Below are 22,154 nucleotides of genomic sequence, written 5' to 3'. Positions count from 1 at the left end.
TTCTTTGGGCTTTTATTTCTTCTGCTGATGAGTCTTGGCTGGATATGTTCCCTCCCTCCGACACTGTCTCTATGAAAACGGAGTCATCTGCGTAATCCCCAGGCACTGGCTCCACTCTTTCTTCGTTTTCTTGTGTCTTAAGGAAGGGAAGCCTTTCCAACGACGGTGTGGCCTGCTTTTTTCTGTCTTTGTCCAGCACATTTCTGTCTTTGGCCACCGCAGTTGGGGCCCTTTTTCTGGCGCTGTTATGTACAATGGCCATTGCAAGGCCTCTCCCCTCTCGGCTCTGGACTAGGCCGTCCTTTTCACCCGTGCCTACCACGCTCATCCTGATGTCTTCACGCGGCGTTGGCGTGAGATGCCGTTGGTGCATGGGTTGACCCATGTCTCCTTCCACCTGGAGAGGCCCTCGCCAGGCAGACCCCAGCCGAGGCCGTCCTCCGACAGCTTCAGGCATGTTGTCACTCGCCAAGGCGGTACGCTGGCGGGGCGTTTGTGTGGAATCAGTGGAAGGGGAAGGGGAAGGGCCTTTTGATCTTCCCATGTTTAAGTTAACTTTCTGTTTATTTACGGTCGCTTCTCGATGGGAGGTCTCGGGTGGCACGTTTAGGTCTATTTGGTCTATTTGGTCTCCAGTTTTCAGCCCCATTACAGTAAGTGCTGGATTAACTAGGGCCACGTTGCTCATATTTTTCCCTCCTGAGGTCACTGGAAAGGCATCTGGAGACTGCCCCTCTTGCGAGGCATTTGACATGCTGCTGTTATGTTCTGGCGTAGCGCTGTTGGACTGTTTGCTGGCCACCCTGGAGCCATGTTCTAACTGTGTTTTGTCACTGCGCATCCACCGCCCAGCCTCCACTTCTGTCGGTGAGGGCGGCGCCATTCCCTTGTTTTTATTTTAAATAGCCGTTCGCTTAAGAATGAAACAACGAACGGGAATTGTGGACGCTCAAGTAAGGCAAAAGTCTTCGAGCAAGGCTGGCATAGGCTCGAGGTATTTTACAGTATCTTAGATGACTTAATGTCTTGTTCACGGATGCCTTTTTTTTTTTTTTTTTTCCCCAGTCGGAGCGGGAAGCGCGGCGGGAGAGACAGCAAAGGGAGGGTATAAAAAGAACTAGAGGTGGAAGAGGGAAGAGGGAAGCGGAGAAGGGATAAGGGAATAAGAGAGAGGAAAAAAGGGGAAGGAAGAGGGGGGGGGGAACAGGGGAAAAGGGGAAAAGGGGAGGGAGGGGGGGGGGGGAAGAGATTCACTGCTCACCGCTCCTGACTTTCTAGATCCGGTTTTCTCTCTCCGTTCTCCGGTCTTCGGCCACTGGACACTAGACACACTGTGCCGCACACCGCGCCGCGCTCCGCGCGTGCGCAGTAGTTTTTGAAGAGAAAGTCTTGTGGTAATAGTAAACGGACTATCGCAAGAAGTCCACAGAAGTCCACAGGAATCACGGAGCGAACTGCACAGAGGTCTCTCAGTCCTCACTAGACACACTGTGCCGCACACCGCGCCGCGCTCCGCGCGTGCGCAGTAGTTTTTGAAGAGAAAGTCTTGTGGTAATAGTAAACGGACTATCGCAAGAAGTCCACAGAAGTCCACAGGAAACACGGAGCGAACTGCACAGAGGTCTGTCCTTAGTCCTCACTAGACACACTGTGCCGCACACTGCTCAGTGCTTCTACTATGATCAACACCTTCCTCGTGCACACCCTGTCTACACTGTCCACTATCTCCACACAATGTCAAGGGTACGCACTATTAGCACATGGAGATAATGACTAACCTTCCCATAGCCAATTAGAATGTTCAGAGAGTAGTCAATAACTGCTGATATTGACTGCATTCTGTCTTCAGAAGCGGACAGGGAAACAGTAATGCAATTTCCAGGCAAACATGCTGTTTAACACACGAAAGAGAAAGTTTAAACGTTGGAAAATGCTTTCACTTCTTATAGAGAAATAGTTTACTTTTTCATGACACCTAATGCATGTGAAACCTGTTGCAGCTCAACCAGGTTACAATTAAAATACTTAAGACAAGCATTTTATGTAAACGCCAGGGGACCACTCAGGTGGTGACAGTGCACGGTACAAATACCTTTAACGTTAACATTAACATTAATCGCTACAAAATAAAATCACATTTAATTTACATACTGTCTATTTACTTTACTCTCACATTAAGTAAAAAAATGTTGCTTCAACAGCAAAACGTCAAAACACGTATTTCTACTGCCACCATGTGCTAATAGCCTTGTAGACTTTGAGTGGAATCATTATCACTTGGGATAATGACCCATCACGAATTTGGGTCATTATCCCACGATAACGACCCATCCCTCAGTCTATAAACTATAGTCAAAATGTCTTTCTTGAGCCCATTGTTTCTATTACATCCAGTCTGTGCTATATCCTCATTCTCTGCTGTGCCCACTGTCACTATCATGCCCTTTGTAGCTATTATTTCCATAATATCTATTACGCCCAGTCTCTGTTATACACACTTTCTCTGATATGCCTGCTGTCACTAGCATGCCCGTCGTCTCTGTTGTTCAAATTGTCCCTAATGTAGCAAAGGTTTCTGGTAGGCCCTATGTTTCCGTTCTGCCCACTGCTTCCAAAGGCTCATTCCTGCGCAATGTCCATATTATACCCACTGGCACTACTGTCCCAAGTGTTTCTTTGATTCACCCAGCCTCCCTGCTAAACTTAGTCACTATTATGCCCACTACAACCACCACGCCAGTGTCTCTCTTTGGCCTACTGGTATACTGTGCATAATGACTATGTATGGTGGCAATATGTGTGTTTCTTGGGTGCTCGTGAATCATGCATGCTCAGTGTCTCTATTTTGACCCCAGTCTCTGTTTCCCTTTCAAGTCACGTTTTGGTGCATGTATATTACAAGGTGTCAGGTGCAATATCCCTCCTCCCAACCATCCCTATTGCTGCTCTCTGCGAGGCGTCTTGCTGGCTGCACGGTTAACTCGCTCGCGCCCTTACCGGTCAGGCTCCTCAGGACGGTGCCGTGGGCCCAGAGGCTCAGCACTTGCTGCACCGACAGGTTGATCATAGAGACGCCGTCGCCCTGCTCCTCTTTGGCGCTCGCTCGCTGGCCGCTGGGAGGCGGCGGCTGGCTGCGGTCTCCCCGTCGGCGGTCGAGGGGCTCAAGGCCGCCCCAGGCCGAGCCGCCGCTGCTGCTGCTGCTGTGGAGCCGGGGCAGAAGGCTCAGGCGCGGCTGGACAGCGAGGTAGCAGCGGCCGCGGCAGAGGGGAGACATTGAGGATCGGGAGCCGGGCTGCAGCGCTGCGTGCGGTCCTGGCCCGCCTGCGTCTCCCGCAGGCTCTGTTCCCGCTGCGCCCCTGCTCGAGGACGGGTCTGTGAAGGGGGCTCCTGCGGGGCTAGTTGCCGCTGGCTCCAGTGCGGGGTACGCGGCTGCCAGAGCGGGGCAGCTGGCCAGCAACCACCATGATCACTTGGGATCCTTTTACTCCTCCCCCTCATCACCCGAGTCACCATCATCTCCGAGGAGGAGGAGACTGGCTCCGCCAGAGAGGCGAGGGAGGGGGCACGCGAGACTGTGCCAGCTCCACTAACTACCTTTGCCCGCATTACACAACACAACTATTCCCTGGTGCTCTCTCGGTATCAAATCGCTTCCATACATTACTTTTTTTCTGACATTGTGACCCAGTAGACGCCCTAGCTAGAAATGGTCTAAATAGAACTGTAACTATTGCGCAACAGTAGACTTTCTATTTCAAACCACTAGTGTGAATTTGTTATGTTGTTATGTTAAAGGTTTGTGAAGAAAAGCGGAAATTCAGTAAATCTTTGCTAAAAACCTGAAAAGTGCATTCCCTTCCAAATGTCTCTGGATCTCCTCACACAAACCAACTCCCCCCCCCCCAGAGTCCAGTGTAACATTTTCAAAGTGTGATAGTTTGATGAAAAATCTGATGCCCACATGGATTGTAATGCCAGTAAATTATGAAAGGTGTGATATTTGTGCCTTTTCTGTTGTGCTGTGCGGCTGAGTGCAAGGATTGCATCTGCCTTCCCCACCACACACTCTGTGGAAAAAATGCACATGCATTTCCGACCGCATTACTCTGGACTCAGGATTGGGTTCTCCAGGTGGAATCCAGTGAGGTTCAAGCAAACGCCATCCTTAATGACTGACATTGCAGCCGTCGTCATTTATGATTGTTTTTGCACGTGGGGACCAGTTTTGCCTGGGAATCCACGACCTCTTGGATTTTTGTGCAAAATTAAAACCTAGTCAAAAAGCACAATGAAAACTGCAGGATAGGGATTGCTTACACACAAATGTAAGCATAAGCGGTCCCCTCCATGCTATTAACTGGTCTTTCCAAAATGTATCCCGCACTAACCGTAGCATTATAGATTTGTCTGCCTTATGTTCTTAATCTTTCTTATGTACTACCTAGCTGCTGGTTTTCTCTCTCTAACTCTTTCTGCCCCTCTCTTACTCACTGACGACATGAGAAATCATAGGGAAAAGCATTTCCAATTCCCATCAGAGACTGACAAATTGATCACTGATAATCTGCTGTCATCCTATTCGCTCTGTCTTGGTGACATCCCAGAAAATATCACATGAAGTGACATTACAGCCTGATACTTGGGGGCGTGGGTGGTGGGGGCTCGCGGGAAGCAACATTTCCAAGCATGAAATCACTGCGAGGTGCAGTAGAGGCGTAGACAGGGTAGGGCCTTAGCGGGCAAGGTCCATCTGTAAATGCACCCTCTGCAGCACTGTGTGGGCATTTACTGATGTTAATGTTGCTGCGGTTAGCCCACGTACATTAGCTTCAGGCCCCACTCGTTAGGCAATCCTGGCTACGCCTCTGTATGGGTAAACATGCAGCATACGTCACTTTGGTCTCACTGTATGCCCCCAATGACAAGCAACGTGACTTCTTGCTGAAGTTTTTTTTACAGGAAATGTCCCCCTTTGTAAAAGGTCAATTGATACTGGGGGAAGATTTCAATATGGCCCAAACTCAAACTTGGATAGAACAACTCCACCCTGCCCTATCCACTGTTGATTTTAAGAACGCACTTACATCAGTTAGTCTTCTGAGGGAATTAAGTATTGTCGATGTGTGGGGAATACGACACGAAGGGGAACGAGATTACACACATTTCTCTCATGTCCATTGCACTTTTTCAACAATTGATTTATTGCTGGTCTCAACGGCTATAGTGTTGTGTATTGAAGAGTTCTCCATAGGGTCTAGAGTATTGTCGAATCATGCAGCAATGTCATTAGCCCAGAAGGTCAATATTTTCTCCTCTCCAGTGAAACCACGTTGGCAGAACTGAAATGATGCCCTATCTGATGCAATTCTGTGGGATGCGATGAAGGCGGTCATTAGGGGGATTCTTATTGTTCATTCAACAACTTACATGAGATGCAGGTGTAAAAATAGGGAAGAACTCAAAAAAGAGGTGCAGCGATGTGAAGCGGCTCATAAGTAGAAATGCTTGCCCAAATCACAGAGGAAGCTGAATTTAGCAAGGAACACATTTGAAGCATGCTTGGCAGAGCGCACCGCACAAACAATTCTAAAGGTCAGGCAATCGTACTATGCTAAAGGTAATAAAGCAATTTCATTTCTGGTTTTAAGCTGTATGTACAGAATAACAGAAATATCATAGTGGGGCTGTGGAACGCTTCTGGGATGATGCACTCTGCAGGTGACGCCAAAATGGATATGATAGAAAGATATTTTACAGACACCATGAAGTCTGATCCTGCGACCTGCCAGGACCAAGCGGAATATGTTGGAGGAGCTGAGGTGCCACAACTTTCAGAGACACTTAGGGAAAGTCTGGATCATCCTATCAAACCAGAGGAAATTGTGGCGGTAATAAGATCCTTGAAAAACAGGGCCGTGGGCCCAGATGGATTCACGTATTAGTCCTTTGTAGCCCAGCTGCTTCTACCCCTTACTAAGCTGTTTAACTCCTTTTGATTATGTAGTGATAAACAGTACCCGCACCTCCCTGGGATCCAGCCCTTTGTGCAAAGTAAATCACTCCTAATTACCTTCCCACACAAATAAGGTTTAAGAAGCACGATGAACTCAGTCTGGAAAAAAGCCAATCACACAGAATATGATGCTTGCATTTATTATCTACAATGACTAATGAAAACTAAGCAGCAATTTATAATAATGTGGAAATAGAGAGTGCAAGCTATATAATGCCAATTATCAATCACAGATGAATATGCAATTATTTGGTCTTACGCTCCTAATGAAATGTAGATGAAGATACGATCTGATCACATCCAGGACCCTCGCCGCTATCTGGTGCCCGGCACTCCTCAGCAGAGGAGGGGAGGACTGGCCAAGCCCCCACAGTCCTACACCAGAGCAGGGATGTGATGTTAGGAGCCTCGGCCCTGATAGCGCACAGCTGGTCGTCCAGGCACTGTCCTTGATACGCACGTCTTTCCAACAGTCCAGGATGAGTCCCCCCTCCCTGGTCCAAGTATAGTTCTCTTATTAGGAGCTGCACGTCAATCATCATGACGTGTCAGCTCTTCGAGAAGCTTCTAGGCTCTTCCCTCCTGGCAGTAAACATGTTTTTTGCTTGGAAAGTTACAAGACTGGAAACAGCCAGTCTTGGCTCCCAGGCTTCGGGCACTGTTTCTTTGCATTCTTGTCTTATCAGTGCACCTGACTTGCAGAGCGAAGACGGGCAAAGCAATGCCTGGCTCCCACGAACTGCATGGAGCCTCTTGCTAAAGCACGATGTTTTATGTCTTCAAAAAAGGCCTTTGCAATTAACCCCTTGCAAGCATGCAGGCTCACCCAGTTTGAGAGTCCTGGTTGATGTCAGCATTTTCCTCCACGCTTCGAATAGGCTCTAATACACACAAGATAGCTCAGTGGGTTAGTGCAAATGCAGGTTACTGCAAGCGCCTAGCAGCTTATCACTACATTCCACCCCTTTCGAAGTGAGGCCTGAAAATGCTGACTCAGTTCCATGATCTGGAAGCATGCACAGTGTGCTGTAGGCCAATTAAGCGTTTCTCTAGCGCAGACATTCTAGTATAAAGGAAAGACATTCTGCGCAAGAGTCCAATGAAGACGATAAGTATGAATATTAGGGAAATCAGCAACCACAGCAATGGGTGCAGTATTATATTAAGCAGTTTAGTGGAGGAGGGAGACCATCCAGTGAATATATCCCACCAGTGGTGAGTAGTAACAGATTGCAGATGGTCAGCAGTTTTGATTAATTGGTTTCTGTCTATTATTAGCTTGTACTCTGCAGAAATAACTGAGGTAGCTAGCGTCTGGAAATCTTTCCAAGCAGTTTGAGCAAATTGTCTAATAGCTTGAAGCCGGGCAGTAATCACTCCATAGGATAGAGTCCAGTTAAGCAAATGCGTGAGCTCAGCATGCAGAGTAGTGTGAGACCACTGGGTTAGAGAATATAGGGTATGAGTAACAATGTCTAGGATAGTCACAACTTGATCTACACAAAATACTTGAGGATTCCCTAATAACCTATAATTGTTAATAAGCAAGGAATGATTAGTAACTACGCAAGCTGTATGCTGATCTATCTGAAAGATGTCAGTCCCATTTATGTGGTATTGCATCCAGGTGCACTCCCCTGCTACGGGATGTATACATGGGTCCGGAACCCTCCCAGTTAGGGGACACACCCACCCCTGATCCCAGGGCATGCAGGTGTGACTGTGGATGGTGTAGTTTTGGCTGTCTAACCATTCCCCTCGTATTTGCGGAACCCACCAGGAACCATTGATTTTCATAGGCAGTACTATAAAAGGGCACCATATTTCTAGAGCATAAGCGGTCCTACTCACTTGCATTAACGCATGGCAGGTGTTATTCATGCAATCAAAAGCAAGCGGCTTAATCCATATGTCTGCTGGTAACTGTAGCTCTGTGTGCCAGTGGGTTGAAGATAGTCGCCCCCATTCGGAGCGGAAAGCTAACACCTGCTGATTTAGCAAAGTTTGCCATAAAATACATCGTGTGTCTTTAGCAGTTTTGTTGACCTGTCCTATGGCAGAGAAAATGTCTTCATAGCTGAAATTCTGCCACTTCCAATGGTTGCCAATACTTGTAGCAGTGTTGCGCAGGGTAGGACTTATCAATGGGCCCCACTGAGCCAGAAGTTTTATAGCGCCGCTGGCATCAGAACCCATAGTGGCTAACTTGTTGCGCACAGTTTCTATGTCAAAAGCATTTAAAGCCCCCGTTCCCACTCCCGCTGCACCCGCAATCAAGGAATCTAAACCCCTAGCTACGCGCAATTTGGTGATGGGCCATAGAAATTGACTCCATTTATAGCAGCTTGGTAGTACTAAGGAGATATTGCCCCGTGACAAGTCTATGTCTAAGTGTACCTCTGAAATAATGGAAGCGTGCATCACATGTCTGCAATTTAAATGTTGTCTTACTATTGGAAAATCTAGCAGTTTTACCAACTCCTCTTTGTGAGATTTGAAAAACACCATCCTCCAAGTGGGATGCCTACCAAGTACAATATTGGTTTTTGATACAAACACCATACTACCATCTGGTATAGGCTGTTTCAACGTACAATTATATGAAGAACATGTGGCTAAGTTATAGTCCAGAAAATCTTGGCGAGTACACTCGTTGCAGTTCTTGGGACAAAAGAAACATGAAACATCAAACAAATTATTTGATCCATTCACTGAAACTTTTGGACCTAAAATCTCGTAGGCGCCAGTCATATGAGTTAGTGATAAAAGGTGTCCAACAATGTGCCAATCTAGAACTCTTGCAGTTCCATGTGGATACTCATTTGTAACACTTTTCTCACAGGTTACGGTGCGGTTGTAGTTATCACGCAGGACTGGAGCATCAGGTGTAGTGCATGCGATTCTCAGAGTCCATGTAGTGTCTTGCAATAACCCACTCTTTACAGAGAAAGCGTTGGTTTGGCAGGCCAGGAGCACCCACAGCAAGGCAAGTCCCATCCCCTTCATACTGCTCTACGTTCGTGGTGTGAGCCTAGTAGCGGGAATATAAACAGGCACATCAGAATTATGCAAAAGTACAACATAAGTACTTCCAACACCTTGACTTAACACTTCCCCAGCCTCAGGCTTTTTGTTAGGATGGTGCACCCACACCTTTTTTCCTGTGCTACCGAAGCCTCCTTCCCCCCTCAATGTAGTGTCTGGAGATTGCTTGCTTTCTACTACTAGGGGGACAACTGCTTGTTCACAAATCAATTGTGCAATTCGGTCATATTTGGTTAATGGTACTGCAGATGCACCAGCATTATGTAAAAGTACCGAAACAGTCCCTCTATAATCAGGATCAATCACACCTCCTAATATGTCAATGCCTTGTTTTGCCAGGCTGGATCGTGCAGCAATGCGTCCATAAGTGCCAGCCGGCAATTTGATGCCAATACCCAGCGAGATGGATTTGGTTTGCCCCGCCGGTATAACACCATCTTCACAGGTAGATAGATCAAGTCCAATGCTGCCTGCAGTGGCTTGTACAGGCAGCTTAGCTTCTTTGTCAGTTTTCCACACAACAAGAGTCTTTGTAGATTCCACTTTCTCACTTGTCAGTCTCACAAAGGGTGTCTGGCGATTTCCCAGTGGACGATTGTTCAGTTCAAACAGTGCATGTGCCAGATGTTTGGACCACCCCTTGAGAGTGTGAGTCTTAGTCAGCTTCTTTATTTGTTGCTTGAGCAGCCCATTGCTACGTTCCACCAGAGCAGAGGATTCTGGGTATCGGCTGATGTGCAGTGTCCACTTTATGCCTTGCTCTAGTGCCCAGTCTTGCACATTGTGTCCAGCAAAATGGCTGCCTTGATCTGATTGGATTTCATCCGGGATGCCATAGTGTCTGATGAGGTATTCCATGCCTTGCAAGGTAGCCCTTTGATCTGCATGGGCGGCTGGATAAGCTAATAATAGTCCAGAGTATGTGTCTACCATGGTCAACACATAATGCTTTCCATTCTCGGGCGGTAAAGGGCCAATGTAGTCAACTTGCCATACGCTAGCAGCTCTTTCACCTCTTCTCAAAGGGCCTTGTGGCTTCCTCTCCAGAGGGTAGTGCTTCACTTCACTGCACACGGAACATTGGGAGGCAGCTTGTCTGGCTTGATCCATGGTAATGGGCAATTGTCTCTTTTTTGCCCATTGATAAGTTCCTGTTTGCCCTAGATGCCCTGAGGTTTGGTGTGCCCAATCCGCCATCCCTTGCAGCACCTCAGCTTCTTGCGGTGTTGTCACTGGGCGAATCTTTGCCATCTGATCCACTTCATTGTTGAACAGGGCAGCCAGTGAGGTGTCAGGGGGCATGTGTGCATCGACATGCCCAATGCAGATTTTGCACCTCTCACCTTTGCACCACATCTCTTCCCAGATGTCTGGCCCTCCCCAGATCGGCGTGTTCTTGATTTGCCAACCATCTCTTCTCCATGCCGGTGCCCAATGTGTCAGGCCTTGATATGTGGCCCAACTGTCTGTGTATATGTATGCAGTCTCTGTTTCCTTCACCTGTTCAATCACGGAGGCCACTGCTTGCAGTTCAGCATACTGACTTGATCCTCCCACACCTTCTCTCATTAGCAGTGTTTCTCGATGGGGCTGGAATGCGACAGCTTGCCAGTGTCTTTGCCCTTTATCATACTTTGCCGTGCCGTCCGTGAACCATGCAGACTTTTGTTCTTCTTCTGTCAATGTATCATAGGCTGGTGCGACTTTGAAGGGAGATTCTGGCAACGCCACATGGGTGTTTGGTTCAGGCATCGCATCCAGATCTACTGCCTCCAGCATTTGTTCTTGCAGTCTGGAAACCCCTGTGCGGCCAGCTTTTGCACGTTGCTGTAAATACCATTTCCATTTGACATGAGTGGCGTCTTGTGCTCTGCCACTTTTCCCATTTGCAGCAGTGTCACGCACCCAGCCCATGATTGGAATTTCTGTGCAAATTGTCACTGGTTGCTCGCCTGTGATTCTTTCAGTTTCAACTAGAGCCCAGTACACTGCAGCAACTTGTTTCTCAAGAGGAGTGTATCTTGTCATAGGATCTGTGAGTTTCCTTGACCAGAACCCCTGTGGCACTCTTTTATGTCCTTGCTTTTGCCACAAGCTCCACACAGCCACGTCATTGTAGACAAGAATTTCCAATTCAAAAGGATCAGTTTTTGTCAGGGGCCCCAGCGTGATGTAATTTTGCAATGCATCTTTAGCCTGTTGGAAGGAAGTCTGTTGCTCTAGGCCCCATGTAAAGTCATGTTTCTTTCTGGTGACTTTGTAGATGGGTTTCAGTATCAGGCTTAAATGAGGTATGTGATTTCTCCAAAACCCCATTAACCCAATGAATCTTTGTGCCTCTTTTTTATCTGCTGGTGGAGCCATCTGCTGAACCATATCAATTACCGGGTCGGGAATTTTCTTAACTGACCCAGACCAGATTGCACCTAGAAATTTCACCTCTTGAGCAGGCCCCTGTACCTTTTTGGGATTTATGGCCCACCCCCGATTTTGCATGTGTGTGATCAACTTTTCAGCAGCATTTTCTACATGTTCTTTCTCAACACTAGTCAGCATGATGTCATCAATGTAATGAGCAATAAATACATTATCCAATTGCACCATCTTTAAGTCTCTGGCAATCAATCCATGACACAGAGTGGGACTATGCACATACCCCTGGGGCAATTTAGTAAAGGTAAATTGTCTGTCTCCCCAAGTGATAGCAAATTGGTCTTGTGATTCAGTGTCAATATCAATGGAGAAAAATGCATTGGCCAGGTCAAGGACCACATGCCATTCACCCACTTCTCTTGTAAGGTTTTCAATCAGAGTAATGATGTCTGGCACCGCCGTAGCTAAGGGCGGCACCTTCTTGTTCAAAATGCGGTAATCAATTGTCAGACGCCATGCCCCATCCGGGCGGCGAACAGGCCAGATCGGCGAGTTGAATGGACTGACTGCCGGCCTCATTATGCCAGCTTTCACCAATGACTCAATAGTTTCACCAATCTCTTTATGTCCTCCTGGCAACCGGTACTGTTTCACACACACTGGGTCAGCAGGAGGAGGTAAATGTAAGGGGGACCATTTGGCATGCCCAACCACAACAGGGTTAACAACTCTCACATGGATTTTTCGATTGCCAAAAACAAATTCGCCTAAATCTGTAGTCACACTTTTGCCCAACAACACATCCATGCCAAGGATGTACTCTGGTATATCTGCAATCAAAACATTTGCTGTGAAAGGCAATCCCTCACCAATTGACATTTTTACATTAAAGGCTTTTGCAACAGTTTCTGCTCCCCCATAACCATTGACCAAAACTCTGGGACCAGACAATTTACTGGGATTGCCATTCAGAATGGTTACCTCAGCTCCTGTGTCTAATAGAGCCAAAACATGTTTTACTTTCTCATCCAAGTACAAGGTAAGTGGCACAAAAGGGCGTCTGTCTCTGGGGCTAGTTCTCTTTATTAACCGTACCTCAAGGACAGAGCCAGCCCTTCAATCAAAAATGGGGTCTGGGACCTCCCACTTGTTCTTTGCCAAATCAGGGTAACCCTTTGCTCGCACTTTGGGCTTTAACACCTCCTCTTCAGAGGGTGCAGAGGGCTTAGTTTTTTCCCGTCCCTGTCTTTTAATTTTTTTCCATTTCTCAAGCAGCTCAGATGTGGGTTTACCATCTATCTCATCTCTTGGAATTCCTGCTTTTAGCAGGTCCACCCACATTTGTTTGCGTGTGATCTCAACAGTATCAGCTTTCTCTTTAGACTTTACATTTTTACCACGCTTTTTTTCTGAATCATTGTTTGCAGCCACTAGACGTGCTGCTTTGCGTACATCCAGCCCTTCTAGTTGCCCTAACAGAAGTGCTACTTCACCAATGGCTTTGCCCTGCGCTGGACCCAGCAATGAAAGCAATGCGCCCTTCATGTGACTCGGTGCATTTCTTAACAAACGTGCGCGCATGCCAGCTGTAAACAACTCCATGTCAGGCCCTGCAAAATTTGCACTGTACAGTGCACACTGCAAACCCATCTCTCTAAGCTGGTTTGTTGCTTCAGTTAGTGACTGCCAACAGCCCCAACTCTCTTCCATATCCATTGGACTCCCATACAGATTCATTAGGGCAGTCTGAAGCCAATTAAACAAGGAATGAGAACCTTGCTGTCCAAGCGCACCGCGCACTATCTGTCCCAACATCACATTAGTAGTGAGTGAACCCATCTTTAACAATTCCTCTGGGGTTAAGAAGATACTATCGGCACCCGTGTCCCAGATGCGAAGGAACCAAGTCAAAAGTGCTTCACCTAGCTTCTGTCTAAATAACTTAGCAATCTCTAAAAGCTCTGTCTGTGTATAATCACGGACAATCCTTGTATTTTGAATATTTGCACCGCCAGCTTGGCCCTTTGATTTGTTAGTGATTAATGGCCGTGCTGGATAAACACATTTCTCTGGAACACATTCCAGCTCTTCTCCATCAGACCAATTTAATTCAGCAAGTCTAATCTCAACAGACTCATTCCAGTCATGTGCTTGCTCAGTTTCACTATCACTGACTTCACCCGACCATAAATTTGGGTCCCAGTTATCTTTCCTAATTAGCGCGCGAATCCTTATCTTTGATGGATTGCCCCGCTGCTGTCTGCGCTTGTGCGTGGCTACACGCACAGCTAAAGAGGCACACCTGTCCTCCATCTGATCAGCCCGTTTAACGGACGATTCAAGGGTCTCTCTCATAATAATTTGTTGCTCTTGGAGCAGGGATATCTCGTCTGTTAATTTACTAATTTTAGCCTCTTTAAGCAGTTCATTCTCATGCACCTTTCTGAGCGCCTGCAGGAATAACCAGCCTATATTTCCTGCTGCCTTGAGCTCCTTTCTGCATTTCTCAAGCGGTAAACTCTCCAAGCACTTACTAATTACCGCCGGGGAAACATCATTTTCAAGCATGTCCCATGCCATCGGTGCCGAGTACCGATGCAAAATATCTGCCACACCCGACCAAGCATTTGATGCCGGCCATCCTGGAATGTGACAGAGTGCACTATCTTCCCCATTGCATTCATCTTTTGTATTTCTTTTCCAGAAGGGCATCGTGCTCGAAAACCCTGCTCACAGCGCCAAATGTAGTGATAAACAGTACCCGCACCTCCCTGGGATCCAGCCCTTTGTGCAAAGTAAATCACTCCTAATTACCTTCCCACACAAATAAGGTTTAAGAAGCACGATGAACTCAGTCTGGAAAAAAGCCAATCACACAGAATATGATGCTTGCATTTATTATCTACAATGACTAATGAAAACTAAGCAGCAATTTATAATAATGTGGAAATAGAGAGTGCAAGCTATATAATGCCAATTATCAATCACAGATGAATATGCAATTATTTGGTCTTACGCTCCTAATGAAATGTAGATGAAGATACGATCTGATCACATCCAGGACCCTCGCCGCTATCTGGTGCCCGGCACTCCTCAGCAGAGGAGGGGAGGACTGGCCAAGCCCCCACAGTCCTACACCAGAGCAGGGATGTGATGTTAGGAGCCTCGGCCCTGATAGCGCACAGCTGGTCGTCCAGGCACTGTCCTTGATACGCACGTCTTTCCAACAGTCCAGGATGAGTCCCCCCTCCCTGGTCCAAGTATAGTTCTCTTATTAGGAGCTGCACGTCAATCATCATGACGTGTCAGCTCTTCGAGAAGCTTCTAGGCTCTTCCCTCCTGGCAGTAAACATGTTTTTTGCTTGGAAAGTTACAAGACTGGAAACAGCCAGTCTTGGCTCCCAGGCTTCGGGCACTGTTTCTTTGCATTCTTGTCTTATCAGTGCACCTGACTTGCAGAGCGAAGACGGGCAAAGCAATGCCTGGCTCCCACGAACTGCATGGAGCCTCTTGCTAAAGCACGATGTTTTATGTCTTCAAAAAAGGCCTTTGCAATTAACCCCTTGCAAGCATGCAGGCTCACCCAGTTTGAGAGTCCTGGTTGATGTCAGCATTTTCCTCCACGCTTCGAATAGGCTCTAATACACACAAGATAGCTCAGTGGGTTAGTGCAAATGCAGGTTACTGCAAGCGCCTAGCAGCTTATCACTACAGATTAACACACAAGGTAACACCCTCAATGAAGGAGTGTGTCACCACCCTACTACTTAATCCAGGAAAATGTACACAGAATTGCAGCTCATATATGCCCATAACATACTGAATATTGACACTAATATGTACTCATACGTCCTAGCCAATAGACGGTGGAGGCTATGCCTTCCCTGGTGCACGCTGAGGAAACGGGTTTCATAATACCTGACAAGTTCTCAATTTCATAGATATTGTAAAGAGGGAACGGTTGGCTATGGGTATCCTGGCATTGGATGCGACTAAAGCATTCAATAGGGTGGGTTGCTCTTTTTACCGACCTGTACTCCAAGCGTTCAACTTTGGCCCAGAGTTTCAACTAATGGTCTTGGCCAACCATGGCACTCCCGTCACTAGGGTAAGGGTGAATCATCATTGCACAAATCCTATCTCAGTAACCTGCGGGGCAAGACTGGGTAGCCCCTTATCTCTGCTGATCTTCGCTGTTACGATGGAACCATTTGGTAAACGTATAAAGGACAATCTAGTCATCACTGGGATTAGGGTTAGGGGTCTCCCTTTATGTGAATGATGTAATATTGATGCTTACTGACTGAACACCTCATTGAAAGCGACTATGGTGGAACTCGACGTGTTTAGGCGGATGGTGGGATTTCAGATAATCTACCAGAAATCGGTGGGCATTGGCGTTTCATTGTCAAGAGTCGAGCTGAATTCTCTTCAAATATTATATCTGATGCAGTGGTGTATGGAAATGATAGAATACCTAGCTGTTAAAATCCCAGAGTACCCTCTACACGTATACACTGCAAACTTGCTGCTTCTGTTTAAAACATTTGAGGAAGATCTTAAGAGATGTAGTACTCAGAAAATATCTTTAATGGGGAGGATCGGAGCGGTTAAGATATATCTCATTCCAAGGTTTCTCTATGCATGCTCAGCCCTCCCAGTTAAGATTCCACACATTCCACTTCAGCAACTACAGAAGTGGATTGTGAAATTCATATGGGCAGGCAAAAAACCTACAATAGCAAGGAGGGTATTATTGAGGGATGCCCGAATGGGAGGCCTGGCAGCCCCTGACTTAAGCAAGTATAACAGCATGGCACAAATTGCTCATATCATGAAACAACAAACACCTGGTCCCTGAATGGGTACACTTGGAACACGCCTTTGCTGGGACCCCTTTGTTATATCTTGATGGTTGTGAAGATTATGGGGCCTCTGTCACCAAGTACCTTACAGGGAGATACACAATAACTCCCTGATCGATCCTTGAGGCCACAGGTATTGAGTACCGGAAATGCCAGGAACCAGCAACACCGGAAACCCCCCGACCGCTGTAAAGCAAGCAATGGGTAAGTACAATAACAAGGAAAACTGACGAGGATCACAATGTAACTTAATACTAAAGAGCTTACCAAGGTGGAGGGGCCCAAGTCCTAAGTAGTACAGACAGGATGAGAGGTGTTCTGTGCAGAGACAGGGTGTAACTGGCAGCAACAGGTGAGGTAGCACACTGGATGGCAATCCGGATGGACTTGCACCAGAATACCTGCGTGAACTGGAATGACAAGTTCAGGTGTTGCAGAGCGTGGGGAGATCCATAGGCAATCCGATAGAAGTTCCAAGGTCTAGACCGGGTGAGTATGCCAAATCCAAGGGTGATCCAAAGGAAGCCAGAAGCAGTCCAAAAGTCCGATAACCAGCAGAGCAGAACGATAACCAAGGGCTTGACAAGAAGAAGTCAGAAAAAACAGTCCGTGATTCAATACGGTGATCGTAGTAACAGGAACGCCAAACAGTGTCGAAACAAGTCAGCTGTGAAGCACTGAACGAGCATTCCCTCACAGTATTTGAGTGGCTAGAGGCTCATCAGGTGACCGTGTCACATGATGCGCGGCCCCACACACGTCCTTGTCACGTGATCCGAAGTAACAACAGTCGGCCGGGCCTTCTGGGTCACGTGATGATGCAGCAGGAGGGGCCAGCGGTTCCGCCGACCAGTTCTGAGACGCCAAGGTAGTTGCCACTGGCGAAACGGATGCAAAAACTTCACACGCCCATATCCAACAGCCTGTTTCCATGCCCGCTGCCTGTCATGTTGCTGTTGCTGCCGCCCTGCATGGGTAAGTGGAGATCTATGGGTGGGGAGTGGACCGGGACCAGAGAGGGCATTGGCATTAGACCTGTGGGTGACCGCCTGTGGGGTGTGTAGGACAGATGGCATAACAGAGCCCCCCCTCAAAGGCCCACCACCCCGTGGGCTGGAAGGCGAATCCTGATGGAACTGGGCCACCAGACGGGGAGCATGGACATCCCGGGCAAAAACCCATGAGCGGTCCTCAGGACCGTAACCCAGCCAATCCACCAGATACTGTAACCTCCCCCTGAAAAAGCGGGAACCCAAAATGCCACTAACCTCATACTCATTAGGGCCGACCACAGTCACAGGAGCAGGGGGGGAAACAATGCGGGTAGGGTCAGGGCACGGCTTGAGCAGGGAGGTGTGAAACACCGGGTGGATGCGCCAAGCAGATGGAATGGACAGGTGGTAGGCAACCTGATTCAGGACCCCAGACACCTGAAACGGCCCAAAAAACCGAGGGAGGAGCTTGCGACAACCAGGTATGTGCAGGTGACGAGAAGACAACCAAACGCGGTCTCCCACACGATAACCGGGTGCCGCAACCTGCTTCCTGTTGGCCGATGCTTTCATGGAGACCTGAGCTTCTCGTAGATGGGCAAGAGTCTGGGCATGGACAGCGGCTAAGTCACGAAACAGGTAGTGGCAGCAGGAGTGCAAGACAGTGCGAGATCGGTGAAGGGCAGTGTCCGGGGGTGCTGGCCATAGAGAGGGTAAAACAGGGAGAAGCCAGTGGAGAAATTAATGCGTTGTTATGTGCGAACTCGGCGAGGTGTAACAAATTGAGCCATGACTTCTGGTACTGCAAGGACAGACAGCGTAAGTATTGCTCCATGGCCTGGTTCACCCTCTCCGTCTAGCCATCGGTTTCTGGATGATAAGCAGATGAGAACCAGGCATCAATACCCAGCAGTTTGGTGAGAGCTCTCCAGAAACGGGACGTGAATTGCGAGCTCCTGTCGGAAACTAGGACCGTATGGAGCCCAAACAAACAAAAACCGGACTTGAAAAATAGACCTGCTAATGTAGGTGCAGAGGGGATACCAGAACAGGGTATAACGCGTGCCATCTTTGTGTACGCATCCACCACTACCCACACCGTGTCATAGCCTTGTATCTGGGGCAGATCGGTCACAAAGTCCATTGTGAGGGCATGCCAGGGTCTCTGAGGCACAGGCTTGGGCTGAAGTAGTCCCAAAGGGGGACCTCTATGTGGCTTACATTGGGCGCATACTGAGCATGTGTTAACATAGTTTTCTACGTCACGCCTCATCGATGACCACCAGCACCAGCGTTTGAGTAAGTCCAGGGTACGCTGTTGCCCAGGATGGCCATTGATGGCAGCGTCGTGAGACCGCTCCATGGCCAGGTTTCGGGTATCACTTGTGGGTAAGAACATCTTTTCCTGTACAAAAAGCAAACCGTCGTGGTAAACAGGATCCTACTCCAATAATCCATGTGGGTGTTGGGAAACCCAGAGGCGTATGGCCGACAATAAGGGCTGTGAGGGTGTGCATATGCAGACTATATGGCCATGATCGAGTACCATATCCGGAAAGACCAGAAGCAACACCTTCCCAGGAGAATGAGACAAAGCATCCGCTTTGCCATGAGATACACCAGGTCGATGTTTAACTAATAAATCATAGGCCGCAAAGAACAGGTGCCAGCGCACCTGCCGGCTGTTGACGCATTTGAGGGATGCAAGGTCCTGCAAGTTTCGCTGATCGGTATAGACAATGATTTGATGCCTGGCCCCTAGCAAATGGTGTCTCCAGACCTAGAATGCGTCCTTAATAGCTAGGAGTTCCTTCTCCGTAACTGTATAGTGGGACTCAGTAGAGGTAAACTTGCGTGAGTGATATGCCACCTGGTGTAGACGGCCAGACATCGGGCAGGGTTGCGAAAGCACGGCTCCCAATCCAAAAGACGAAGCGTCCGCTTCCACCACAAAGGGCAAATGCGGGTCCGGATGTTGAAGGACAGGAGCTGAAGTAAAGGCGGATTTAAGTAAGTCAAAAGCTGCTTGATGCTCAGGAGACCAGATAAACAGAACATGTGGGCTGGTTATTGCTGTCAGTGGGGCCACGATAGAGGAGAAACCTGGGATGAAACGCTGATAAAAATTATCGCATCCAAGGAAGGACTGCAAGGACTTCAAGCATGTCGGAACCGGCCATTCCAAGACGGCACACACCTTGGACTGGCCCATGGCCAACCCACCTGGCGAAATGGGGAAGCCTAGAAATTCAACCGCTTTGGTGTGGAATTGGCATTTCTCTGGTTTAGCAAATAGCGCGTTTTTGCGCAGTCGGGACAAGACTTCTCCGACGTGGAGGATGTGCTCCTCCAGGGAGGAGGAAAAGACAAGGATGTCGTCCATGTAGACTACAACATAAGTGTCCAGGATGTCCCCGAAGACATCATCCATAAACCGCTGGAATGTGGCTGGGGCGTTGCACAGCCCGAAGGGCATTACCGTATACTCGTACAAACCCTGTCGGGTGCAAAACGCTGTCTTCCACTCGTCTTTGCGGATATGGATCAGATTATAGGCCCCCCGGAGGTCGAGTTTGGAGTAGATGGAATGCGTGTGTTAACCGATCCAGAAGCAGAGATATGAGTGGTATAGGATATCGATTCTTAACTGTGATTGCGTTTAAGCACCTGTAGCCCACACAAGGGCGAAGATCACCCTCTTTTTTTGGAACAAAAAAGATAGGGCATGCCGCGGGCGAGGTGGAGGGCCGTATGTGGCTCAAACGTAGTGCCTCTTGTACATAGTCTTTCAAGGCCTGGTCTTCGGAAGGTGAGAGAGAGTAGACTCGGCCCTTGGGGATCGGGGCATCAGGGACCAGATCTATGGGACAGTCATACGGTCTGTGCGGGGGTAATCCCTCTGCAGTACCCTTATCAAAGACTGTCTGGAAATCATGGTTGACTGCGGGTATGTTGGCGAGTACAGCACCGATCATGTGTGAGACGGATGTCTGGGTTTTCGTCTTCCACAGCTATGGTCAAACGTGCTACTGCACCCAACGCCCGAGCTGGCGTAAACAACTCCTCCCTCTCAACAAGACAAAAGTGCTGCTATACCTCGGATTCTACATGGACTTGGCCGGTTCCCCAGTCAATTAATGGGTTATGCTGTTTTAACCAGGGGATACCCAGAATGACACCAAACTGAGGAGTGGTTATGAGGTCAAATGTAAGTGTTTCCCTATGTGTATCCTGATTGACCATTTCTAGGGGAGCTGTCTGTTGCCGGATAGTGCCAGAAGCAAGGGAGGTCCCATCTACAGCCGGCACGGGCTCCGGGCATTCCTTGGTAACTAATGGGAGATTCAAAGCATTGGCCATTTGTATGTCAATAAAACAACCCGTGGCCCCGGAGTCAATGGCTATCTGAACAGGATGTATGACACCTGGAGTCGGTTTTAGCATAGTGTAGACTATGAATGGTCTGATGGACCCGAAGCAGGAGGAGAACTGGAGGGGGACTGAAGACTACTCATCCTGGCTCCCGTATTCCGGGACGAGCAGTCGGAAAACCCTGGCTCTTGTGTTTTGGGCGGCATGGACAGTCTTTAACATAGTGTCCATTAAGACCACAATAAAAACAGGCATTGTCTGTTCTCTGGCGTTCCCGTTCTGTCATAGTGATGGGGCTGCGTATTCCGCCCACCTGCATGGGCTCGCTAGATGGATCAGACAGTGCTGGAACCTGTGCACCAGCAAATCCGGCTTCTGCCCTTCGCTCGGTTCGTTGAGCGTCTACCTGAAGCGTCGGGTCGACCAGATCAGGCTACAAAGCAGGAAGTGATGGTACCACTGACAGGGTGTCTTTCAAGGAGCCACTTAACCCCCTATAGAAAACCACAGCTTTCTTGTTTTCTGGCCAGGATGTTTCCGCCGCTAACTGGTTGAAGCGCGTTATGTACTCTATAAGGGTGTGTTTTCCTTGAGAGAGATCGAGTAGCTCCAGGTCCCTGGATTGGGCCTTGTGCTTTGTGTCAAATACCTTGGACATTTCGCTTACCAGGAGGTCAAAGTCGTAAAGGGCCGGATGATTGTTTTCAAGTAGTGGGTTCGCCCAGGTGGCGGCAATGCCCGATAGATGGGACAGCATGAATGCGGCTTTGGTGGTTGAATCGGGAAATGCTAAGGGTCTGCAGAGAAAGTGGAGTTTGCATTGATTCAAGAATGTACGAAACTTTCTAGAGTCGCCTTGAAACCTCTCAGGGGGTGCCAATGGAAAAGAGGTGGGAGCTACCATTTGGTGTGATGCGGAGGGAGCAGTAGAAGAACCGGGGGTCGGGGGTGTGGTATCCCTGAATTCGGGGTCAGCTGGCAGGGGATGACAGGAACTTTGGAGGGAGTCAAGGCGATGGTGTATCGCCATTGTGGCTGCGGCCATGTCTGCTCTCAAGACCGTGACAGCTTGCACTAGAGCGGTCACGTGGTCCCCGGCTGATGCCTCCATAACTCGGACGACCAAATAGGCTTCACAGTCTGTTATATCTTGATGGTCGTGAAGATTATGGGGCCTCTGTCCCCAAGTACCGGTCAAGGTCTTACACAATAGCTCCCTGATCGATCCTTGAGGCCACAGGTATTGAGTGCCAGAAATGCCAGGAACCAGGAACACCGGAAACCCCCTGACCACGATAAAGCAAGCAATGGGTAAGTACAATGACAAGGAAAACTGGCAAGGATCACAATGTAACTTAATACTAAAGGGCTTACCAAGATGGAAGGGCCCAAGCCCTAAGTAGTACATACAGGATGGGAGATGTTCTGTGCAGAGACAGGGTGTAACTGGCAGCAACAGGTGAGGTAGCACACTGGATGGCAATCCGGATGGAC

At 48.3% G+C, this 22,154-nt stretch overlaps 1 protein-coding gene and 1 long non-coding RNA gene across 4 annotated transcripts in view; one reads left to right on the top strand and one right to left on the bottom strand.

Annotated features, from left to right (window-relative positions):
• Positions 1 to 3,274, bottom strand: part of TMEM170B (transmembrane protein 170B) — a 267,443-nt gene extending 264,169 nt beyond the window's left edge. The window contains exon 1 of the mRNA XM_069620505.1: positions 2,998 to 3,274. Within this exon, the coding sequence (XP_069476606.1) occupies positions 2,998 to 3,274 (277 nt within the window). The remainder of the gene's footprint in view (positions 1 to 2,997) is intronic.
• Positions 1 to 22,154, top strand: part of LOC138497198 (uncharacterized) — a 146,677-nt gene that overhangs the window by 34,651 nt on the left and 89,872 nt on the right. For 2 of the 3 annotated variants that reach the window (XR_011278536.1, XR_011278535.1), the window contains exon 1: positions 3,500 to 3,639. The exons of the other annotated variant lie outside the window; for it this stretch is intronic. This is a non-coding gene — a long non-coding RNA (uncharacterized lncRNA). Of the gene's footprint in view, positions 1 to 3,499; positions 3,640 to 22,154 lie in introns of those variants that run through there. 3 annotated transcript variants of the gene reach the window in all.

This window comes from Ambystoma mexicanum, chromosome 5q, assembly GCF_040938575.1.
Source record: "Ambystoma mexicanum isolate Mex_15411 chromosome 5q, UKY_AmexF1_1, whole genome shotgun sequence".
Lineage (NCBI taxonomy): Eukaryota > Metazoa > Chordata > Amphibia > Caudata > Ambystomatidae > Ambystoma > Ambystoma mexicanum.
Note: the sequence above shows the minus strand (reverse complement) of the source record. Positions and strands in the feature narration are given on the sequence as shown.